This window comes from Molothrus aeneus, chromosome 9 (assembly GCF_037042795.1).
Source record: "Molothrus aeneus isolate 106 chromosome 9, BPBGC_Maene_1.0, whole genome shotgun sequence".
NCBI classification, from domain to species: Eukaryota; Metazoa; Chordata; class Aves; order Passeriformes; family Icteridae; genus Molothrus; species Molothrus aeneus.
The window spans coordinates 30,796,031-30,819,053 of NC_089654.1; the positions used below are offsets into that span (position 1 = coordinate 30,796,031).

At 55.1% G+C, this 23,023-nt stretch overlaps 2 protein-coding genes across 4 annotated transcripts in view; one reads left to right on the forward strand and one right to left on the reverse strand.

Moving 5' to 3' along the window:
- Window positions 1-10,751: 10,751 nt before the first annotated feature.
- On the reverse strand, window positions 10,752-11,141 carry LOC136559811 (uncharacterized). Its single transcript, XM_066555207.1, has one exon. The coding sequence runs from the start codon at window positions 11,139-11,141 to the stop codon at window positions 10,752-10,754; it is 390 nt and encodes a 129-aa protein (XP_066411304.1).
- Window positions 11,108-23,023, forward strand: part of NOS1AP (nitric oxide synthase 1 adaptor protein) — a 43,589-nt gene continuing 31,673 nt past the window's right edge. For all 3 annotated transcript variants that reach the window (XM_066555940.1, XM_066555941.1, XM_066555943.1), the window contains exons 1-2: window positions 11,108-11,244; window positions 20,810-20,881. In XM_066555940.1, coding sequence (XP_066412037.1) covers window positions 11,140-11,244; window positions 20,810-20,881 — 177 coding nt within the window. In that variant the 5' untranslated portion in view covers window positions 11,108-11,139. The remainder of the gene's footprint in view (window positions 11,245-20,809; window positions 20,882-23,023) is intronic.

Genomic DNA, 23,023 nt, shown 5'->3' on the forward strand with positions numbered 1-23,023 from the left:
CAAAGGCTCCCACAAGTTCTTATGCTGGGCTCACATTTCTCAATTAGAAGTCTCCAGGAAAAAGTGCATCGTATTTCATCTTCATTTTGGGCTCAGAAGAGTTTTCTCCTGTGAGTTTTGGATCTTTTCTTCTGAACAGAGCAGCCTGAGGGGGCCAGGCACAAAGCAAGTGCAGGATAAAGTGACTGAACCTGCCTTTAAATTGGCCCCTGAACTCCTCCCCTGGGTTGCTGCACCCAGGAAGGCTCCGAGGCCTCGGGACGGCAGGAATTGGACAGAAAGGGAATAATTGACCTCCAGGGAGGAAAGGCAGCTTTCCCTTGGGCTGCTGTCTGGCTCTACACCCCTGCTTGTGCCATGACTTCCCAGGGCTGCTGAGCAGGTGGTCGGGGTTGGTGGGAGGTGGGTGGAACTCAGGGCTCCTGGGAAGCAGGAGGGGGCTGCTTCTCCTTTTCCTAAAAACAGCACAAAAGGCCACCTGCTGACTTACTGCAAGAGATGGAATTTATGGTTTTTTGACATTTTTGTTTCCATGGGACACTCCTCTTTCATATTCTGTGTATTAAAATATATTTCAAATGATTGTTATGTCACAGGGAAGTGGCATAGCCATTTTCATACTGACCTGATTTATAGATTCATAAGCTTTAGGGCCAGAAGGGGCTATTATATTATGATCTGCAGAGCTGTGGCCAGAGTCACTTGCCTGATGATTCCCTGCTTCAAGCCCAGTGTTTCTGGCCAAGTGACAGTCCATCTCTGCAGAGAGAAACCCTGTCAGAGCCAGAAAGCACCAAATGCTGGAGAATTCACATCACCTGCAGACACCCCATAGCTGTGTGGCGTGTGTGGCAGTTGTCCCCAGCTGTCCCCAAAGCTCCAGCGTGGCCAGCTCCCAGCTCACTCTCCTTTAACACGGAGCTCTGTTCATAGCAGGACAGAAATCCTGCTGCAGCTGTCTCCTTGCAGAGATCTGGAGCAGTTTCAGAGCTGGCCCAGGGCTTGGCTGTGGTTCTGATGCAGCTGGCAGCTACCATGGGGCCAGGAGCATGCCCAGGCTCCCCTGCTCACCCTGCCCATCACCTGCCTTGTCCCCACAGACCTGAGCCTGTCACAGCCAGACACCACAGACTCTGCCAGAGCCCCCAAGCATTTCATTTATTTTCCTTTCCTTAGTGCAGAAGTGCGTGGGGGTGGGACCTGGGGTCTCTGCAGAGGTTGCTGCTCCAACCCCAGGGGTTGTGAGGACATTTAGGAATTGCTCTGATGTGAGTTGTCCATCTGCCACGTCCAATCCTCCAGGGAGTTTTACAAGTGAAGCGGGCAAAGACCAACTCATTCCCCACACCCTGAGGCTGCACAGGAGCACCAGCCCCAGTGCCAAGTCCCCTGGAGTCACTGCAGCAGCTGCAGGCAGCTGTGGCACCATGAGCTGCTTCACCTGCACACACAGCGGGGCACCAGGGATTAAGTGGACTCCAATTTTATTGTCAGGGTTCATTAGGTTAATTAACACTGTGGACACACTCTGTTAATCAGCTTTGCAATGGGAGAGTGGTTTCAGCAGGAGTCGAGGAGCTGCTCAGAAGTGCTCTGCTAATGGTGCTAAATCCAATTTCATGCAATGGCACAGTGCAGGGAGATGATTAATGGGTTTCATGTCTCCCCAGCTGTGGGGACTGTCCCAGCTCCCCTCAGGTCAGAGGGACCAGGTCATTGCTGGCTGTCAGAGAGGCAGAGCCCCCTTTGCTCCTTGAACCATCTCAGCATATGGGCAAGGGAGAGAAGAAGTTTTTCAGTGCTGGTGTTAGCATCCCAGTGCCAGGCAGGGCCAGCCCGGCTGACCTGAGCCCACCCAGGCCAGGCCCCCACTGAGGCTCCAGCCAGCAGGGAGGTGCTGATGCTGACAGCAGAGAGCACTCCAGCACAGCACTGAGGAGGGCAAGGCCTCAGGGACTGGTAACAAATTTGCCACACAAATATATCGCTGGAATCAAGGGTCTGATGGCATTTGGAAAGGATTTGCATTTTCATATGTCTGAGAGGAAGATTAGAGACAACACCTTCAAAAAAGCTCTCATGGGCTATTCCCTCCTCCTCAGAACACAAAAAGTGACTTTGAAATATGAAACAGCATTGACTGCAAATAAGTTGAAATAAAAGTACTCGTTGTGTGACCCAAAGGATTTCCTGGTGGGGAAAGCTATCACCTGAACAAGGAGGAGGATGTGATGGTGCTGGCTTGGAGCCTGGGCTGCCTGCAGAGCAGTGACACAGCTGTCCCTGTGGCAGGGGACAGCCCCGGGCTGCTGAGCTCAAGCATGAGGAGGGAGGGAGGTGGGAAATAAGGATCTTTTCCCACATGAGAAGGAGGAGAGAAGAGGTGGGCATCAGTGTGTGCTGCAGCTAGGCACACTGACTGAAGCACTGGTGCTCGGATAGCAACCCTCAAAACTTCCTCCCAGTAAATAAGGAGCATCTTTAACTGGGATTCAGTGGGTTTAGAGTGGGCAACGGGGAGAAAACCCATCCCCATCCTTTGACTTTTGCAGGGACTCTGCACATCAGATAATTCTGTGTTGCTCTTTGATGAGATCATGTCTTTGGCTGTAAAGGTAACAGCACAGAAACAGTGAAACACTTTGGCTCTGCTGGCGTTTGAGTCGGGACAGCCCGGCAGTCTGATTTGAAAAGTTATCAGGAAAAGACACATTATGTGAATTAAAGTGTGTCTGACAGGCTCACTTTTAGAAGGCAGCTGAGCCAGAAGCCCTCAGCTGACAGCATTGGTGGGTCAGGGCTCAGCATTTCTGTCAGTAACATCCCTGCTGGCAGCATGCATCCCTGGATGAGGATGGGCAGGGCTGGGCTTTGCAGGCTGTGCCAAGCACAGGGGCTCTCAGGGTGCTGCCCTTTCCTGGGCTCAGCCAGTGTCACTCTCATCTCTCCCTGTACGGCCGTGCTGGCATCAGTGGGCTCCTCTGGGGTGTTGCTGTCCTTGTGCCAGGGAGCCCAAGCAGCTGCACACTGGCTTTTCCCCCCATCCCCACAGATACTCAGGTGCTGGTTTAGAGGCACAAACACATCCCTGTGCCCTTTTCTTACGGGCAGTAATTTCAGCCTCTGTTCGGGCTGCAGGAGCACCTTGTGCCGCTGGAATCGTGTGCTCTGATGTTTGTTAGAGTGCAGGATTACTTTCCATTGATTTCAGGCTAATCACACAAAGAAAAGCAACATCTGCTGAGTGAATGGGCTCCCAAGGAGAATTAACTGCTCTCACACACAAAAGAATGGGAAAGAGTTGAACCAGCAAGATTCTCTTTAGCAAGAAGAACATTTATTTTTAGCGCCTCGTGTGGCCCAATCCCTCCCTCCCTCCCTCCTTTCTGACAGCACCAGCTGGAGGCGGGAAAATACCACTGGCACTGGCTTTTCTCCTTCCTCCCCATCCTCACATCCTGACCCCCTCACTGACTGAGGCACTCAGGAAAAAATGCAGTTCCTAGTAGGCCATCCATCTGCAGAGCACATAAACTTATATGCCAGTAAAATGAGAGCAAGTGAGATGATTTGAATCCATGCCAGGGCTCCCCATAGCACACAAGTCAGCTGCACAAAGGTGGAGTGGGGAGCCTGGGTAATAAGATGGAAGCAGTGGAGAAAAGTATCCTAACAAGAGTGTGGTAATTAGGTTGGGCTGTTTGTTTCCCTTCCCGGGAAGAGGCAAGCCATAAATCAGGGAGGCATCTGCCGTGCACGATCCAAGGGCTCTCAAAGCAGTAGGAAAAAGCCATCCATCACTGTTAGCAGGAGGAGGATTCGAGTTTAAATTACAGATACTCGAACTATGCATTTGCAATTGTTTGGAAACAAAGTTTTCCTTAATTTCTTCCCTTACTCTGGGAGGGGGCTGAGCCAGCTACAGCAGGGTTCAGCTGATGCCTAATCAGGCCCCAAAAGGAGCAGAAAGGAAAAATTAGGTGGGGACCCGAGGGCTCAGGTGTAGCTGCTGACCTCCCCCTGAGCCCCTGCACCCACTCTCACCCTCTTTGCCTTCTTCTCTTCATGGGCATTTTTCCACAGTACGTTTCCAAAATAACCTGGTCCTTGAAACCAAGGGAGGGACAATGTCAAGAGCTTTCTTCCTGCTGAACACGCCCTCTGGCACGAGTCCCATCCCACTGACCTCTCTCCTTCCCCAAGCCGCCTGCAGGGAAGCAGCTCCTGTGCCCAAGGAAAGCAGGCTCCTTCCCTCACCAGGCACCTGCTCACAGCCCAGGGCACATCCCTGCCCCCTGATTTTGGGCAGATGCCATTCCCTGCGTGCTATCTTCAGCTAAGGCTGTGAAAATGGTTCCAGTTGTATCCCAGCTCCCATCTCCTCGTGTGAGGCTCAGTTATTCCCCCGTGCCCACCCCACAGCCCGCTGCCACATCCCTGTTCCCTGCTCTCACCCCACTGGCACGCCCAGCACATTGCCACATCTCTTCCCAAACCTCCTTCCATCCACGTGTCCATCTGTCCTGGCAGCAGCAAGCACCCGAGCCCCCAGGCGCTCACCTGAGCCACTCATCCCTCCTTTCCCCAGTGTCCAGGGATTATGTAAATTCTGCAGGACTATTAACTGTGCTGCTTTAATTCTCCCCTGGTATTTACAATCACTGGGATTTGGGAGCTGATATATATTATTGTTTCATCTGAATATATCTCCAGGCGAGAAAGTTGAGCTGCAAGCACAGAAATGTTCATTGCCCAGATAGGAGAGGTCCCTTAGGAGAATATATCAGAGCTACAGCGTTAGCATGTAAAATATGGGGGAGTGGAGCGAAATATTGCCTTTGCTGGCCAGCTCCTATCACCGGGGTGTGGGAAGGGCTGCGGGAGAAAGGCAGAGCTGAGGGAGGTTTCGCAGCTGGGGGCAGGGATTGGCACGGGTCCCCAGGAGCGCAGTGAGTGCCAGGCCAGGGGTTTGTGTGCGTGGACTCTGCCCCAGCAGGGCTGGGCACGGGCGGTGCTCTGGCAGTGCTGCACCCACGGGCACTCCCGCATGCCCTTGCCCCGGGAAAGGCGAGCAACACAACGACTCCACCGAGCCAGAGGGACCCTGCCCAGCCCGGGGGCCCCACACTGGCTCCCAGCCCTCACTCACCTCCCTCCTGAGCAACCTCGTGTCAATCCCCGGATAAATGCGGGCTTGTGGCAGCATTAATCACTGTGGCAGTTTACAAGGCAATTAAAGGAAGAGGCCATGTGTCTGATTATACAGCAAATAAGCCTTGGTGAATTACAAACGTATCAAAGGTAGTTCCAATTAACTGCAGGGATCCACGGGAGAGAGCACCCAGGATAATGCCTCCTCCTCTGCTTGGTGTCCTGCACTTGGGAACTGAGCAGTAACAGGTGTGAAGATCATCAGCTGCAGTCCCTCATGAAGAATGCCAAGTATTGTACTTATTTATCAGCCAAAAGTGAGGGATTGCTACCAGAAGCCTGAAGAGCTAGACACTGCAATTAACATATTATTTGAATATGGCTACATGCTTGCTGCACAAATGAAGAAGATGTTCTTCTGGCTCCTTAGAAGTTAAGAAAAACCATATTCCTTGTCTCTGCTGCAACATAAAAGCCACAGCCAGCATCACATCCTCAGGATTGGGATCATAGGGACAAGATTAGCCTGGAGCCCCCGGTGCCTTGAGCACTTCCTGCAGAGATGGGAAGTCATGCTGTACAAATTCCTCCACCTAGAGACAAAAGCAACCTCAACACCTTTCTTTCTGCAGTGATTCCACCTTCAGAACAGCATCGTGACAAACTGGGAATGAATTTCAGATGATGTCGTGCCCCTGGAGTGGCTACAGGTGGCTGCAGTTGCCAGCCCATGGCACAGGCTCTCACTGCAAGGAGCATCTGTTCATGCAGCTACTGATTAGTTCACTGACAATTACTGCAGCTGATAAAGCTGAGAACGGTCAAGAGTGATGTTTATGCAGAGTGTGTTTCCCATAACACCATGTAAGGGTGTTTAATGGAGATAAGAGCAAGAGGAATATTGTGTGGGATGGCTCCTGCAAAGCTGTGAGATGTCCAGGGGATGTGGACACTGCCCCAGCCTGCTGTGGGAATACTCCTGCTCCATTTGTGGAAGTTCCTAGGGGTGGGCTCCCACTGCCACCAGCTCCCTGCCATGGCAATGGGGCTCTGGGTGCCCCAAATCTTGCAGGCTCTCACGGCTGCCCTGCAGGCTGTGCTGGGGCTGGCAGGGAGCAGTGTTAATTTTAGCCAGCACCTGCTCTGCTGCAGGGAGTGTATTTATTTCAGAAGCAAAAACAAGTGCTTGTTTTTCTGAAACAAAAATGTTTCAAGACATGGGGTTTGTGGAGAACTTCCAAAAACTTAGGATAATTTCAAATGGAAAGGAAACCACTGTGTAAAGATTCAAAATATCTATGAAAACAAAATGTGAGTTTTCAGGTGGTTTGATTAAGCAGTCTGTCTGAATCCCACTGGATATCAAAGATGTGTCTGTGTTTTCAAAACCAGCTCTGAAGCTGTTTCCAGGCCCACCTCTAAAATAAATAAATGCATACATAAGTGTGTGCCTGATGAGAATGAGCTCTGCCAGCTCATCAGAATAAAATGTCAGCAAATGCCAGCAAGTTCCTGACCTTAATTCCAACAGCCTTGCCTTCCTCCCCTTTCTGAAGTTATTTGCTTCCTTCCCAGACCCTGCTATTTAGCTGTTGATCACCATGTTTTATTGGGCAGAAAAAGCAGGCCCTGGTGGTGCACACCTCGCCTGGTGCTTCTGCCACTTGGGGCTGTGCAGGTGACTGCAGGGACAAGGTGACAGCCAGCCCAAGCCCACCACGGGCTCACAGGCAGCGAGCTTGGGGATGCCCTGATGCCTCACAGGTGCCTCTAGTGCACTCTCCAGTTGTAGGGCCATGACCCTAAAACAATTTGCTGCTGTAGGATTTTGTGGAAGGACATCAAAGCAATGGGGAGCACCGAGCTGTGAGCTGGATCCCACCTCTGCTGTGTGACTGCCTGCCTAAGGGCCAGTTTTCTTTACCAATTACTGTGCAGAGCTGCAAACTCTGCCATCTGCTCTCTTCTTCTCACAGCCATGCCCTGTGATGTTTCCCATTCCCACCTGCATCCAGCACAACAAAAAACATTTGCATTCCTGGCCAGAAGCCCTTCTATTATTTCTCTGGGAGGAGGAGCCTCCTGAGCACAAGCAGTGTGTGTTCCCCAAACCCACTGTGCTGTGCTGCATAAATGAGAGTTCATTGAGCCCTTCTTTGGGGAACACAGGCAGCAAGGGAAGGGGTACCAGCGTCCTGGGGCTGGGCTACATGCTCACCACTGCCACCTTTGAGGGCAGCTATCTTCTCCTCCTACAGTGCTGTGGCACAGGATTGTGGGGCAAGTTTTGGGTCAGGCTGCAGCTTCATTGTGCTGGCCCCAACAGTGTTGGAGGTACAAAGTGCTCTGCAAACATTGCATTTTAGGTTAGATAAAAGAGGTTCCTGCTATAGACTGTGGATATTACAATAACATATAGGACTTTGTGGTGGAAAAATGTGGTATTTTCATCGTGGTTTTTTATAAGGGTGAGACTAGGTGTTGCAGGCTGACACTCACAGGCCAGCTTGCATTTATAACATATTTGTACAATATGATCTCTTTTCTAGCTCTGAGACCTGCCAAGACTTTGGGATGCTTTTGGATAAACTCAAACCACCCTGATCAGCTCTTCTGGGTCCTTTGCTGCTGGGCTGTGTGGCTCACTGCAGAGCAAGGCACAGGCGTGTTCCCAGGTGGGTGAGGATCATCTCTCCCCGCTGCACCCCGTGACACCCTGGATGCTGCTGGGGGGCTCAGGGCTGGAGGCGGCCCCTCAGCGGGCACACAGCGACACTTTATCTTTTGGGCTTTATCTTCTGATGGCATCAGCTGCACTAGAACATCTTCTCGACTTCACAGGATGCCAAAGCAGTCTGTGAATGGCAGCCGGGGCTGTTTCCCCGGGCTCTGGTGCACAGCAAGGGGGGAGCAGCCTACACCCACGCACACCCCGAAAGCTGGGGAGAGCCTGAGGAAGGCTCCGTCCAGTCTGGGTTTGCCGTGCCGCATTTCTCGACCTTCCCAGGAGATGGCAGGCCAGCCTTACAAATCCACATCCCGCAGATCCCGGGAGCGGCGGCACCGGCACCGGCACCGAGCCGTCCCCAGCCCGCGGGGCTGCCCGGAGGGGTCCCGGGCGAGCCCCAGCCGTGGCTCAGGGGAGCAGAGCCGTGTCCCCTGCCACCCGAACCCCGGCCCTGCTGGGGTCCCCTCGGGCTCGGGGGACACCTCAGCCCCGACCGGCGGGCACAGACGGGCGAGCCCCGGTCCCGCCACCGGGTGGGGACGGCCGGGGATGTGACAACGAGCAAACCGGTTACACAACCTCGACGGGTTATTCCAGGGCTCCTAATTATTGATTTTCAATGGGAGGAGACAGGTTCTGGACTTGTAGGCCAAACACGGGCGTGAGAGGGAATTTCCTTCCCGGCCTTCCCGGATCTCCTGTACCTCGTGGTGCCGGGGAGCTCAGCTCAGCCTGGGCTCGGCAGCCCGAAAGGCACTCCCAGCAAGAGGCCGTGGTTTGGCAGGGAGCTGCAGCGGTAGGGAGGTGTAAGGTCACTGATCGCAGGGGGGAAAGAAAAAAACAAGAGAGACCCCGCTGATTTTTGTAACACAACGAGAAGGTGGAACCACCGAAGTGCCTAAGCTGCCTGTGCGAATGGCTGGAGCACTGCCTGAGGCAGTGACTGTCCCCCGGTCACACCGGGCCATCGGGCAGGTGGCTTTGGGACAAGCTGGTCACAGCAGAGCTGCTGTCCCCTATGCTGCTGCTTCCCGTGCCTGTGGTGCAAAAGACCCACGAGTAACTGCAGAGGGAGGCTTGTCCCTTGGTCCAACCCCGATATTTAAAGAGCTGGCTCCGGGCACTGCAGCAGGCAGTGAGAACAGCCACCACACTGCAGGAGAAGCCAGAGGAGCAGGCTATGGACTGCCCAGGGCATCTGTCAGGAACTCCAGTGCTGCCAGGCAAACCCACTGGGACTGCCTGGAAGGCGCTGGTTTGTTCCCCAGGCTCTGAAGGCTTCCCATCAAATGCCCATGCCTGCACCTGGGGGAACATCTCCCCGAGGGCACCATTCACTGGGGAGATGCTTGCAAGCCCTCCCACACGGAATTCAGTTCTTCCCCAAATCCTCGGGGCTTTGCAGACTGTGGAAATTCTACAGTCTGCAAGAATTGTGTCTGTAATCAAATTTAGCACAGGAACAGGGCTCCAGAGAGGCAGTGAGATCTCTGTCCCTGGGGATACTTGCAATATGCCTAGACACAGCCCTGAGCTGCTGCTCTAGTCTCGAAGCTGAAATTTACCCTGCTTGGAGCTTTGGATGAGAGGCTCTCAGGGGACTTATGTGGTGTCTGTACCATTCCCAGCACCTGGGACTTCCATGCTGTCAGCCAAACCTTTGCTAAACAGAAACCTTCAGCAAGAACCATGGAGGAGATCCAGGCTCAAGAATGTTCTACCACCAGCTTCTGCATGTCCCAGGCTGAAGTGAGTCCAAGCAGGTGCTCAGTTCTCTGCACCGTTTTTCCCCATGGATTCCTGCAGGCACAGTCAAAACTGCAACACATGGCACTGATCCCCTGCCCTCCCCCAAAACCAGGACTAAAAGGTTTCAAGAGCCCAAGGCTCGCTCGTATCTTGCTTTCAGTGGGAAATCATCCCTTGATTCACTCGTCCAAGCGCTGGCAGCTCTGTGAAATCCCACCCTGGGCCTGGTATGGGGAAACTGGCAGCACAACAGATGCTCACATACACCTCTCATGGCACGATGGAGTACAGGGATTTCTCAGCTTGTCATACAATTGTTTGTGCCCAGACTGTCAACCGGGCCCCTGGGGGTGGTGGGGAGTCCACTCAGTTTTGAGTGGAACAATACATTTTTCAGATGTGGCTGAAGTGCTGTGGCTGGCACTGAACTGTCTTATAAACTCAAGTTTCACCACATTGATTCAGGCTGAAAAATCAATGGCCCTGGGTCTGTTCTGCCCGGGGAAGGATCAACAATCAGTGCTGCTCTTTGCACTGCAGTCATTTGGAACCCTGAGGGAAGTGGGCTCTGGCTGTAGGAACATGCAGGCATGGCAGGGCAAGGACTTTGGGAATTGTGGTTCTCTTGTGGAGAGGAGTGCCTCTGAGGCCCGTGTTGGCTCTTCAGGCACACGCAGGGAGATGATCTCTGCAGCATCCGTGGGTATCCAAACACCAAAGGATGGAGCCCTACCTCAGAATGCACTGTGCGTGTGGGGGTAAGGGATGCAACAGCCTGGACTTGAGGTCGGATCTAAGTGAGTTGCTCCCCGAACATCTGGAAAACAGCTCTGGGCTGCTTTCGGTGGGTGGGAAGCATATTCACAGCTTTCGGGACATTGGTAAGGGAGGGCCCAGTAGGGCGGGGGGGTCTGGTCTCAAGAGCTGCTCTTTCTTTAAGCGTAAGACGGAGATTTTCCACTTCCAGCCTGCTTGGTATCCACCGTGTCCGGCGTTGAGACAAAGATTTGCGTGCGGAGTTCCCTGGCGCGGCTCCCCAGCCCGGGGGAACGGGCGCCCGCTCCCGCCGGGGGGCGGCCGGCGCTGCCCACCCTCCGAGCCGCTCCCGAGGCACCGTTTCCCATTATCCCTTCTTTGGTTTTCCATGCATTTGAAGTTTGGCGGCGAGGCGCAAGCCCGGCCCCGCGCACCAGGTGTCAGCGGTGCCGGCCGGGGAGGGGCACGGAGCCGCCGGGGCCGGTGCCGGGGCCGGTGCCGGGGCCGGTGCCGGGGCCGGTGCCGGGGCCGGTGCCGGGGCCGGTGCCGGGGCCGGTGCCGGGGCCGGGGCCGGGGCCGGGGCCGGGGCCGGGGCCGGGGCCGGGGTCGGGGCCGGGGTCGGGGAGGGGGGCGCAGCCTCGCCCCCGCCCCGCTCGCTCCGCGCGGGCGCGTCCCCGCCCCGGGGCCGGGCGGGGCGGGCCGGCGGCGGCGGCAGGGCCGGGCGCGCTGCAGGGCTGCCCGGCCGCGGGGCCGCCATGCCCGCCAAGTCCAAGTACAACCTGGTGGACGACCGGCACGACCTGCGCATCCCCCTGCACAACGAGGACGCCTTCCAGCACGGCATCTGCTTCGAGGCCAAGGTGGGCGGCGGGCGCGGGGGAGCCGCGGGGGTCGCTGCCCGGCGCTGCGCCCCGGCGCTCCGGGATGCCCGGTTTTCCAGCTCTCTTTTGGCATAGCCGAGGGGATTTTCTGCTTTCCCCGGAGCCCTTCCCCTTGGCGTTGCCTGGTCTCCCCTAAACTCAGCCGCGGAGTCGGGCGAGGCTTCCCGCCTGTACGGTAGGGATGCCTGGACTGGTGGGACGGGTCAGGCTGGAGTGGGGTCACCCTCTTGCTTCACCCCTGCATCCCTCCCTGGCCCTCATCCCTCCAGGGCTCCGCGTGGTGTTGCTCGGGGACGCTGGCCCCCAAAGCGGGGTCCGTGTGCCTCTTCCCCGGCAGGGAGGAGCGGAGGGCTCGGGCTGCGCTCTGCGGCTCCAGCGCTGCGGGCAGCACCGCTGGGATGGGCACGGCTGGTGGGGTCTGCACGGTGCCCTGGACCCTGGTGCTCCTCTGCTGTGAGCAGCCGGATGGACTGTGTGCCATTGGCGGTGCAGGCGGTCAGGGACACGCACCCGAAATAAACGCTTGCTATTCCTCTTTACACACATAAACCGTCCTTGCTGGTGGATTTGGCACGGAGCGCTCTTGGCTTTTTATCTTTTCTTTTCCGTTGGGACTTTTCATTCTCTCGCTCCACGTCGGCTGTGGCTCCCCGCAGGCGTGCACTTGCCATCTCGCAGCGGGCTGGCAAAAGCCAAGCTACCGAGCAAGGCACGCTGGCCAGCAGGAAACTGGGAAGGAGCTGGCCGGGAGATTTGGAAAGCGGAAACGTTAAATTCTGCCCCGTTTTTTCTTCTCTTGGGGAATACGGTTATCATGCTGACGGAGGTACTCAAGTGAGGTTGACTTAGGAGGAAAGCCTGGTGTAAAACGAGCGGCAGGAAGGCAGGCGTCTGTGACACACTGTTGTCTTCGGAGAACATGTGCTGTCAGGGGAAGAAAATTTGGCATCTAATTGTGTGCGATGCCCTCGGGGCAAAGGCTGCGCTCATAGGAAGGTGTCAAAGTGTTATTTTCCGCCTTTTCTCGGGCGGGAGGGTTCCTCTGCAGAGGCCATCACCTGCCCGATGGCAGGCACTGTGCTGCAGAGAGCAAAACAGTTGTTTATGGAGCAAACTTAAACCTTCCTTGCAACTATTTCCTGGGAAAGGCTGTTCAAGCTGAACTTCGCAGCCTTTTGCTCCTGAGTGATTGGAGCCGATTGCTGTTTTACTGGCAGCACCTGCTCACCCCTCACCTGCGGGGAGGCTGCAAAGCATCTCCCCTTCTAAATCCTGTGTGCCTCTTCCGTGCCAGCTTCGGGTCACCCGGCTGGGAGGCTGGGCAGTGGGACAGGGTGTCAGCAGCCCCTGGGTGTGCTCATGGCTCATCTCTGCTCCACGCTGCTGCTCTGGCTGCATTAGTGCAGTGCTGCATATTAGCCTTTGTTAGCTCCTTTCTCTTATTTGGTATCCGGTGGCACGCGCTATTGCCAAACGCAATCCGTACCAAACCCGGCTTCCCAATTCCTGGGTTTCACCAGCAGCCCTTGATGCCAGATACGGAATGCAGATGGCTGAGGCAATTACTCTATCCTTTTATTAGATTGCTCAAGATTAATTAAATGCTTACATTCCTTTACTTCCTTTTATCCCCAAGAATCCCAAGCTCTTACACCCGCCGCAGCTCTTGTTGCAGCCAGGCACCCAGCACGAGTCACAAAAATGTGGAACTCTGATTTAGAGCAGAACTTTGGAGGAAGATTAAACCAGAAAAATGCTCATCTAGGATGTCAGGACTTGAGTGGCTGTCTCCTCAAATCCTCCTGGGGTAGCTGATAGTGCGGGCAGCGGGGATCCCGGTGTTCCAGCTCAGCACTGGAGCAGTGCTCTTTGCTCCAGCAGCCTGAGATTCCTGTTGAGCTTGCTTGGGGCTCCCTGCAGGGGGGTAGTGTGGGCCTGAGGCAGTGTGCACTGATTTATTGCTTTAATTTTTAATTGTATTTTTACACTCGGACCTGCTGCTGTCTCTAAGTGGCACATGTGGTGGGTGCAGTGCATGTTTTGGTCCATCAGTAGCAGCTGGCATCAGTGCTGTTGTCCCCTTTGTCCCTCTCCTGAGGGAGTCTTGCCATCCTGGGTGACTGGGTGGCCATAGGCAGTCAGAATTCGAACCTTTGTCAAGCAGAGGGTGATGGACGTGATGTGAGGTGAGCGGTGCTGTCACTTGAGCTGTGATGCCATCGGGAGGCTTGTGCCTCTTGTCCCCACTGGAGCCACTTGCAGCCATATGTGCTGGCACAGGGTCACCAAGTCAGAGCAAAGTGTCCCTAAGGATTATGTTAATCCATTTTCTGGAGATAAATCCAAGAGATGGAAAATCCCACTCCATCTTTTTAGGAACAGTAATGCATTTCACACTTTTGGATCTGTTTTCATTGGCCACTTCTCTTGGCACCAAACCCGGCTGTAACCCTGAGATGCCTTGGTCAGGCTGCAGGGAATCAGAGGAGCTGGCTCCAATGGGAGGCAGGATGTTTGTTTTCTTCTGTGTCTTGCATTCTGAATTGTTGATTAAAATCAAAAGCCTGGCCTCTTGGGTTAGCTGAAACATTTGGATGAAAGAACTGGGAGCTGCAGCATGGTGCAAGGGGAATGGACAGAAATTCCCACTTGTGCAGTGGTTTTCTGGTTAAATAAACAGGGATGTAGAGAGGAAATATACCTCCTGTACTCCTCCATGAGAAGGAGAGGGATGTGAGCTTACTCCTGATCTTCCCAAAGCCCTGGTGGTGCAGGACAAAACCCAAGGGCCACCTTGTGCAATGCCAGAAATTCTGTGTGTTCAGAAAGTGTGACTCAGAAAGGGAATGGAGTGGGGCAGTGGAGCCTGGCCCTGGACTCCAGACCCTGGTCTGTTGGAGTGCTGGGTGCTGCTGGGTTTGCTCAGGGAAGTTGTTACTGTCCCTCTCCTGGGAGCTGCTGCTGGGCTGGGGTTTCCCTCCTGCCCCAAGGGGTCTTGTGGTCCAGAGCCAGGTCCCACCTACCAAATGCCCATTATTTGGAAACAGCTGTTACTCCCTCAGTCCCATGAATCCCTTTGCAGTGCCTTGATGTGCACAGTTTCCAAAGAAGGGGCAGGTGGCTGTGAGGACCCTCTCTGCTGCTCCCCGTGGCTGCCCAAACACATCTCAGTCCTTGGTGGACCCAGTGCCTGTGGTCTCGGACTGCCTGGGCATCCCACATGCTGAAACCTGCTGTTCCTGATACCAGACCTGCTTGCAGGTAAAGGTGGGACTGGAGGTTCGGGAGGGTTGCTGTTCTGTGCAGCAGGTGGGGTTTTTGTGTTTGGCTGGTGGGGTGGATTTTTTTCCCTTAAGTGGTCTTGGCAACCAGGCACTTTCTCTCATTTTTGTCAGTGCTTTTCTCTGCTTCCGTGCGTGGGAAACTGAAGTTGAACTGAGCATCTGCTGCTGTCTATGTTTGGAGATGGGACATGGAGGAGACTTAAGTCTGATCCATGATGTCTCTTCCTCTGAACCTCTCCAGCCCACCTGCCTGCCACCTTCCAGGGACTGCGAGCACCGGCAGGCACTGCCAGTTGCTCCAAAGCAAAATCCTGTATCAGGGAAATGATTATAGCCTCAGGTGAGCACTAAGCAGGGAGTACATGTGTGTTTCCACTCGTGTGTATATTTTTATGTACCTTAGGGCTGCAAATAACAGCATTGGAAGTGAACTGAATTGCAGGCAGCCCTGATCGAGGCGTTCACTTCCCCTCCACTGCTTCAGGCTCCCTTCCCAGCAAAGGTCCCTTTCCTGGAGGGCTGGGAACTAGGAGACAGGTTGTGTGATGCTCTGCACCAGTCTGGCTGGCTGGGAGAGAGCTGGCAGCTCTCTCTGGGGGCTGTTTGTACTGGCAGCTCTGGTGTGCTCTGTCGGGGCTGCTCAGCCCAGAGCAAAGCTGCAGTGAGCCTGAGCCCGGGATTGCTCGCCCCAGGCTATAAATAACCTTCCCAATTCTGCAAAGGTTCTCGTCTGAAACAGTGGCATATTTCTGCCATACTTGTGGAGTCGGTTCCTGGGCTGCTTAGTGGAGCTCTTAGCAAAGAAAACTCTGTCTGGCTCTGGCAAAGCCGTGTGTGCCCAGGCTGTGGGGCCGGGCACGTGGGCTCTGCAGATGCCCAGAGGTCCCGTGGGAGCAGCAGGGGTGGGATGCTGCCAGCCCAGCTTTCTGCAGCGCTCTGGGCTTGCACAGCCCTGCTGTGGCAGGGTGGAGGAGCAGGAAGCTCAGGCTCAGTGTGGGGGCAGCCTGCCTGGGGGGGTGGAAACCCAGCAAATGGACAGTCCTGCTGCACTGCCTGGAAAAACGTCATCCCTCAGCACCTGCTGGGTCTGGGCCCTGCTGCACCATCACCTGCAGCACAGGTGTCTCCCCTGTTCAGGTGAGCCCTGTTTTGGCTGCTGGGAGGGGAGAGTGGGTGTGGTGAGTGTCCTGGGGCCCCCAGAGCTCGGAGTCTCTGGCACTTGAGCCCCGGGGCAGCTCCTAAGCAGGGCAAGTGCTGCTGGGACCAGCAGGCTCATGGGCACAAAACCGAGTGAAATCCACCTGAAACCACCCAAAACTGAATAAAAACAACCCCAAATGGAGTGAAAATGACCCAAAATTGAGTGAAATCCACCCCAAATTGAGTGAAACTGACCCAAAACCAAGTGAAACCCTAAACTGACTGAAACCCAGAATTGAGTGAGACCACCCAAAACTGACTGTCCTTAAGGGCTCTGCCTGCCTGCTGTGAGGTCCCTGCTGTGTCCATGCCCAGTGTCCAGCTGTGTGCCTCTGGATGGCTCTGACACATGGCCTCAGGCTGCCAAGGCTGGATGTGTTGGCCTTGGGGTGCAGAGCTCTGCTCAGGGAGGAACTGGGCAAGGCTGAGGTGCCCAGCTTGGCAGAGCACCCATAAGCTGGAATAGAAGCCAGGGCCTTTTTCCATTAAAGTCAGCTGGCATTGTGAATTTTCCATCCCTTTTGGCCTCTGAGCCTGCACCACCACAGTGTGAGTAAACTTCCCCCTCTGCACCCAGCAAGGCAGGGTGTTCCTGAGGGGCAGGACAGAGCGTGCCAGCCCAGAGCCTTGGCTGCCTGGGCAACTGGAGAGCAGGAGCAGTGGGACAGCCAAAGTCCTGGGAATGGGCTTCTCCCTGCTTTCCCTGACAGCACAGCCTGGGGAGAAGCCCTTATCAGACAGACTGCAGGCAGACTGGGTGTTTCCCAGTGCTGGAGAAATAAGGAGGTTTCAGACTGGTGCCTGAGCACTTTGTCCCTCACTTTGTGGCACATGTAGCAGGGTCAATGTCCCAGTACCTGGCGCAGCCTCACACCACCGTGGACTCTGTAGAAATCTGGGGACCCTTGTGCCCCGCATCTGGCACTCCCATCTGGCTGCTGGTACCTCTGGTAACCCCTCCTGGCCCTGAGGGTGGCCTGGGGCTGGTGCCAGTGTGTCCCCTCCCACTGCCTGCCTGCAGCTCCTGTAAGGAAGCAGTGGCTCCTCATCTGTGGGGTCTGTGGCTCAGGGTGGCTCTGGGAGCTGGAAGCCGGCAGGCAGCCAGGCCAGGCTCCCCTGTGAGCTGGGGATGATTCAGCCCTGACCTTTGCACGCAGTGCTGGGCTGGGAGCAGCAGGAAGGAGGCATCTCCTCCCCAGGAAGGCTTTGGCTGCCCACCTCTGCCTACCACCGATCTCATCAACACCCCTTCCAAGGTGTCCCCCGGCAGTGATGCGATTGGCCTTCGGTTTTCCGAAAATATCTGCCACCTGCTGCCACAGAAAAAGCAACTTCTCAAGAAAATTCGTTTCTGACAGAGCAGAAAACGAGCAGTATTCAACAGCCTCGAGGAAAAACGAGAAACTGAGTGACTTGTGCAAACAGTGCTTTGGCAAAGTGCTCCCCTTTGTTTTCTGTTTAAAAACCAAATTTATTTTTTCCCTGGCATTTCCCAGAACTGGGCAGATCTTTTGTAAGCTGTGGGCAGAGGGTGCAGGCTATGTGCAGGGGTCCCTGCCCACTGAGAGCCTGTTTGCATGGGGAGGGGACAGCAAGCAGAGAGTCCCTGTGGCTGCTGGGAAGCCTGGTGGGTGCTGCCACCTCCCACAGCAGGGGGAGGGATGCCCTTGGGGCTCTGGAAGGATGGATGGAAGGCTGGATCGCAGCACGGGCATGAGGAGCAGCGGGGCATGTGAGAAGGACCAGAAGCACCCTACAAAAGAGGTGCTTCATGCTGGCATCACAGCCTCGAGCAGCGCTGGCCTTGGCAGTGTGAGGGCTGGCCCTGCCTTTGTGCGGCTGCCAGGGTGGCACCAGGGACCCCCCTGGCTGCCCATTCACCCAGAAGGTGGCCTTTCTTCCCCTAATTGGGCTGGGGAGGAGGAGGCTGCCCAGGACAGCCTGTGGGGATTTGTGACCCCCTGGTCCCACTTAGCTCTTGGGTGTGGGTGAGGGACTCCAGCTCTGTCCCTCCATCCCTTGGCAGGGTGGTGGGGCCGTGGATCTCGAGGGGATTATTTGGAAAAGCCACATCCTTTACATACACATGTTCTCCCCCTTGGCTCGCGGGGCTTGGGGAGGGCGAGTTCTTTCACGGGTTTATTTTCTTTGTCAGCTCTTTTGCACAGCTTTATTCTCTTCCCTTTTGTCTCAGGCACCTTCCTTTGTCCTTCCTGCCTCCCTTTGCCGTGGGGTCAGCTGGCTGGCACGGATGCTGGCCTGACAATGGCCCTGCAGGGCTGGGACCACCTCTGTGTGCCTGGCACCTCGCTGGGGGCCCATGTGTGTTAAAGGAGGGCAGAAATCTGTGCCTGGCAGTGCCCATGCTTGGGGGTCTCTGAGCTCCTGCCCTGGCAGAGAGGGAGCTCAGTCTCAGGGGTGGGGTGAGTGGGAAGTATTGCTCTGTGGAGGCTCTGGCTGCTTTGCTTATCTTTGTCTTTGCCTCACCTGCTTGTTCCCACACCTATTCCCATAATTAAAATTGGTGCTGTGAGTAGGAGGGCTGGAGGAGAGTGGAGCAGGAGCAGCCCTCATTGCCTGCAAATCCCTGCTGAATATAGATGGTTTCTCAGACCATTCCCCAACTTACCTGGGAAGTTGTTTAGCTGAAAGACCAGCCCCCAGGTCCACATTTTGGGGGGATATTCACCACATTGTGAAGGGTTACTCTTCTGCAGCACACTTGTCACATGTGATTTCTGCCCTGAAGGCAAAAATAATCTGGAGAGACTTTGTCCATCTGCTGAGTTGTGTGAAATGTGTAAAAAATACCTGCCTGCAGAGTGGAAGGAGAGGGGGGTGTTTTTGGAGCTGTGAGCATGGTGATTGTGAGCAGTGAGCCCACACTGGGGTGGATGTGCCACGGGCTCTGGTGGGAGCACCATGGGCTGTGGGATACAGCAGGACACAGCTCTCGACACCAGGCTGGGGAGCAAAGGTGAATCCTGCAGCCTTTGTGACCCGTGCCCTTGGTTTGGCTGCATGTGGACATGAGCTGGAGCACAGAAAGGACAGCATCAAGACAACCCTACTGCTGATGCTGTTTCTCAGGAGGCCAATCTAAGGAGGTGGTGCCTGGCCCAGGGTGGTGTCTGGTTGTGCTTGCAGGGCACCCCAGCCCTGCTGGGCTCACACACTCACTCACTTGTGGCCACGGGGTTGTGGTGAGCAGCCAGGGTGCTTGGCATGGCTGGAATTCCTGTGGCCATGGGAGCCAGCTCTCCTGCCCAGCTGGCATTGCCTGCCCTGGCCTTGGCCAGGAACAGCCATGGCTGTGTTCTGCACCTGCCTGGGCAAGGAGAGCACAGTGGAAGGAGGGGGATTTCCAGGCAGTGACCTCATGCAGCTGGGAATAGCTGGAGGAAGACAGGCTTCCTCTGGGTGCAAAAGTCTGCCCTTCTCATATAGGATGAGAATCCTGCTTCCCCAGGTGGTCCCTGGCAGAAAAATGATGTGGGAAGGCTTAGTGAGGAAGTGCCATAGGGGGATGTTTGCCTGGCAGAGCAGGATGGGGCAGGGCTTCTTCCTTAGGTCCTGCCTGGTGACTGCAGGTTCAGGGCTCCAGCTGCCTCTGCCCTCCTCCTCAGCTCCTGCTTTTTCCTGATGGTTTCCAGGCCTCACCTCAGAGAAGGGGATGTACTGATGTCTGAGACGCCTCTCTCAGATGAGCTGCCCCTTTGAAGGGGTGGCAGAGTCTGTGCAGGGGCTGTGACAGGGAACTGCTGGGAGCTGTGGGCTCTCAGCAGGGCCCTGAGGGGCTGAGTGGCCTGGGCTGCAATTCCCAGTTATGTAAGGCTGCCCTGCACTGTGCAGCCTGCACGGCACGTGATGGACACGCCAGCTGTTTGGGGTTATTTTTATATCCTCTCTCTGCACATCTCCTCTGAGCACTGACTGCCCTGTGCTGGTCACTGGGCACTGCCTCTGTGACCCCCAGGCAGGAGCTGCGTGCTGGGGATGGCCTGGCTGAGCTGCCACGTTGGGTCTTAGCAAGGAGGGCTCTCAGAAACACAGGGCTCCCTGAGCTTCTGGGGCACCTCACACACAAAGCCCAGCTTTGGTCATGCATCCCCTGCACCATGCCATCCCTCCTTGGAGGTGGCAGTCCCAGTGCAGCGATGCTGGGAGAGAAATAACCCCTCTGAGCAGCCTCTGCCTGAGCACTTGTTCAGGCCCTTGGGCAGCCATGTCAGTGCTGCTGCTGGGAACCAGCCACCTGGGCTTCCATGGTGCCAGCAGAGGTTGTGGCCGTGCTCCCAGGAGCAGGAGCCCTGCTGGGTTTGGTGCCCGTGCTGCGCTGCCGAGGTTACGTCAGCCCTTGTGTGGAGATGAAGCGTGGGAGCACAGAGGGCCAGTAAATGGGCTCAAAACGCTTTTCTTCTAACTACACGTTTTTAGCGCTCAGCATTGACTCTTCATCGCTTGTCTGTTTTCTGATCCTTCTTCAGAATCTGCCCTCTTCCATTTTATTTTTAAAAAGGTTTTTGTTCCGCGTCTCTCCGTGCTGGGTCGCAGTGGCGCTGCCTTTGGTCCCCTTTGAATAGCAAAGCGGCTCCTTTATTCTGGAGGCTTGGCCTGGAGGCTCAGCATTCCTGCAGAAACAGCCACGGCTTTGGCAGGGCTGCAATTAAATAATGGAGGGCCTGTCACAGGACAGGTCGGGCCGGCTATTTTAGGGATATTCCAATATCCAGGTCTGTAATAGATGACTCACGGCAACCGAGGGGATACTTGCTTATACCTGTGTGCTTTGATCATGGCCTAGATGAGTGAGTCCCGCTGGCCCAACGGCTGAAATGATTTTATTGCTAGAAAAAGGGTTTTTGACTGCTTGCAGTGGTGTGGTGAGGGAACAGCTTCATGGCTGGAGGCATGCAGGCATTCAGGTGCAGCAGGCAAAATGCTGCTCATTCCCCAGAAGTGACCCTGGGTTCCCTCTGTGGATACCACTGGGGCCCTGGTGGGCCCATGAGGTTTCCAGGGCTGTTGGAACTGGACTAATCTCCTTTCTTTCCTTGCAGTACATCGGGAGCCTGGATGTGCCGCGGCCAAACAGCCGGGTGGAGATCGTGACGGCCATGCGGCGCATCAGGGTGAGTGTGCCCAGGCTGCTCCTTACCCTTCCCATCCCAGGCCTGGCCTTCTCCTCCATCTGCACCTGCAGCTTTGTCTCCCATCAACCCTGTCCCCCAGTGTATTGATAACTCTGTGTTTCACTGTCCTCCTCTCCATGTCAGCTGGGCCCGGTGCTGGCAGGCTGAGTGTGGCACAGAGTGCTGTTTGCAGCACGGCTGTCCCCAGACACCCCCTGTGCTAGGGCTGTGTGTGCTCACAGTGCTGCATCCTGTGCTGCGAGGCAGGGGTGGGCTGGAAGGTGCATGTGGGATGTAGCACCCCGTGGGAACTGTAGGGTACCCGTGGCTGGGAGCATTTCCTCATTTGTCAGTCCCAATAACAAAGTAACAATAAGCTACTTGTGCAAGAGGTTTCTTAGGGTTTTACTGCTTGTGTAAGAGTTTCAGCAGCATGAAAATTCAGGTGCTGCCTGGATATGGCAGCAGGTTAGCGCTAAATGGCAGTGTGCAAGGTGAGGTGCAGAGTAGCAAGCTCTGGGGCTGGCCAGCAGTGAGCTTGTTTCAGGGTGAGTAGGTCAGGGGGTATGATCTGGTAATGAAATCATCTGGCTTCCCAAAGCACTTGCAGCCAGGATATGGGACACCCTTGCTGTATAATGCTTGGCCCATAACCAAGAGAGGAGCTTTTCTTCTGCTCCCCAGCCTCTGGCCAGCACAAGTGCAAGGTGTTCACAGGGAGGGAGGGGAGCAAACCATGCACCCCAGAACTCGCTGCCCCCAGGCTGAAAAAAGCAGGAGCTTGACTGCTCTTCAGCAGGGGACAGCCCCTGGGGCTGAGCTGGCCCTGGGTGTGCTGGCTGCAGGCACAGGTGGTTTGGTCTGTCCTTGGGCCAGACCTTGCCCTGTCCTCCAGAGATGGCTCTCTCCTGGGAATAACACCCTGAACTGGAAGGGCCTGAAGGCACTTGCAGGGACATTGGGTAAAGGATGAGCTGTCTTTCTGCTGGTCTCATGGGATCCCATAAGCACCAAAGCTGCTCCTGTCGCTGAGCAGCTGCACCAGAGCTCTGCTCCTCTCAGCCCTTCATGCAGACTCTTGCTATAATCTCATTTTCTCTTTCACCAGAGGAGGAGAGGAGGATCATATCCCAAGATAAGGAGTATCATGTTCAAAGGACAGACATTTCGAGGCTCTTCTGTTTCAAACTTTCAGGGTGTAAATAGTTTGTGGGTTTTCCTCAACAGCTTCCCTACTTGTTCTCCTGTCCTCTCTGTGGGGGTTAATGTTGTGACTGGGGCATGACATGGGAAGGCCTTTATGGCATTAGGTTTGCTCACCTTGTGTCCAGACAGTTTGGGACAGAACAACTGTTATGTCATCAAGAGCTCTCATAAACAGCAGTTTCCTTCATTGCCTTCCAAGATAAGACTTCTGAACAAATGCACTTCCAGCCCCAAAATCACAGAACTCCACCTCACCTGGCACAACTTTGAGGGTTTAAGTAAACCCTCAAAGGGGGGGAAAAATAAGAACACCGGAACGTCCTTGTTGACCAGTATGAATAAACTCAAGCACAGTCTAGAAAATTCATACAGCTCTGAGGGGCAGTGAAAGGACACAGAATAGGGTAAAATAATGGTTTCTCATGGTGAATGATGTGTTTGAAGCATGTGCTCAGGCTTTCTTCACTTAGTGTAAGCCAGGAGAGATGCAAATCATGAAAGACCATGGAGATCAGATCTGCCAGAGAGACTTTGAATGTCTGTGTATTTGTCAGGGGGTGCTATTTGTGAGGGGGATGCCAGGATGGTTGGATGGATGGCTGTCTACAAGCAAAGCCCTCCCCTGGTGTGCTGTACTTTGCCCTGGATGTGCCTGGCAGCAGGAGGGACCACAGCATTGCTGAGGACATTTCTGGCTGGGCTGGGTGCTGGGGACTCCTTTCAGCTTGGCTGGAGCTGAAATGATGCATGTCCTCCTTACAGAGCACAGCCACCCTTCTGCTTTAGGGCATAAAATAATCCCAGAATACTGGCATGGGGAAACCAGAAAAGAAAACAGTTTATTTGGGCACAGAAAGCAACAGTGAGGGATCATCAAGTGCAAGCAGCAGCAGTTTTGTGTGTAGGGTGTGAAGGAGCTGCTGACCCTGAGGTTTG

What these genes read in the sequence shown, in the direction of transcription:
- LOC136559811 (XM_066555207.1), bottom strand. Translation starts at nt 11,141, where the DNA reads ATGGCGGCCCCGCGGCCGGGCAGCCCTGCAGCGCGCCCGGCCCTGCCG.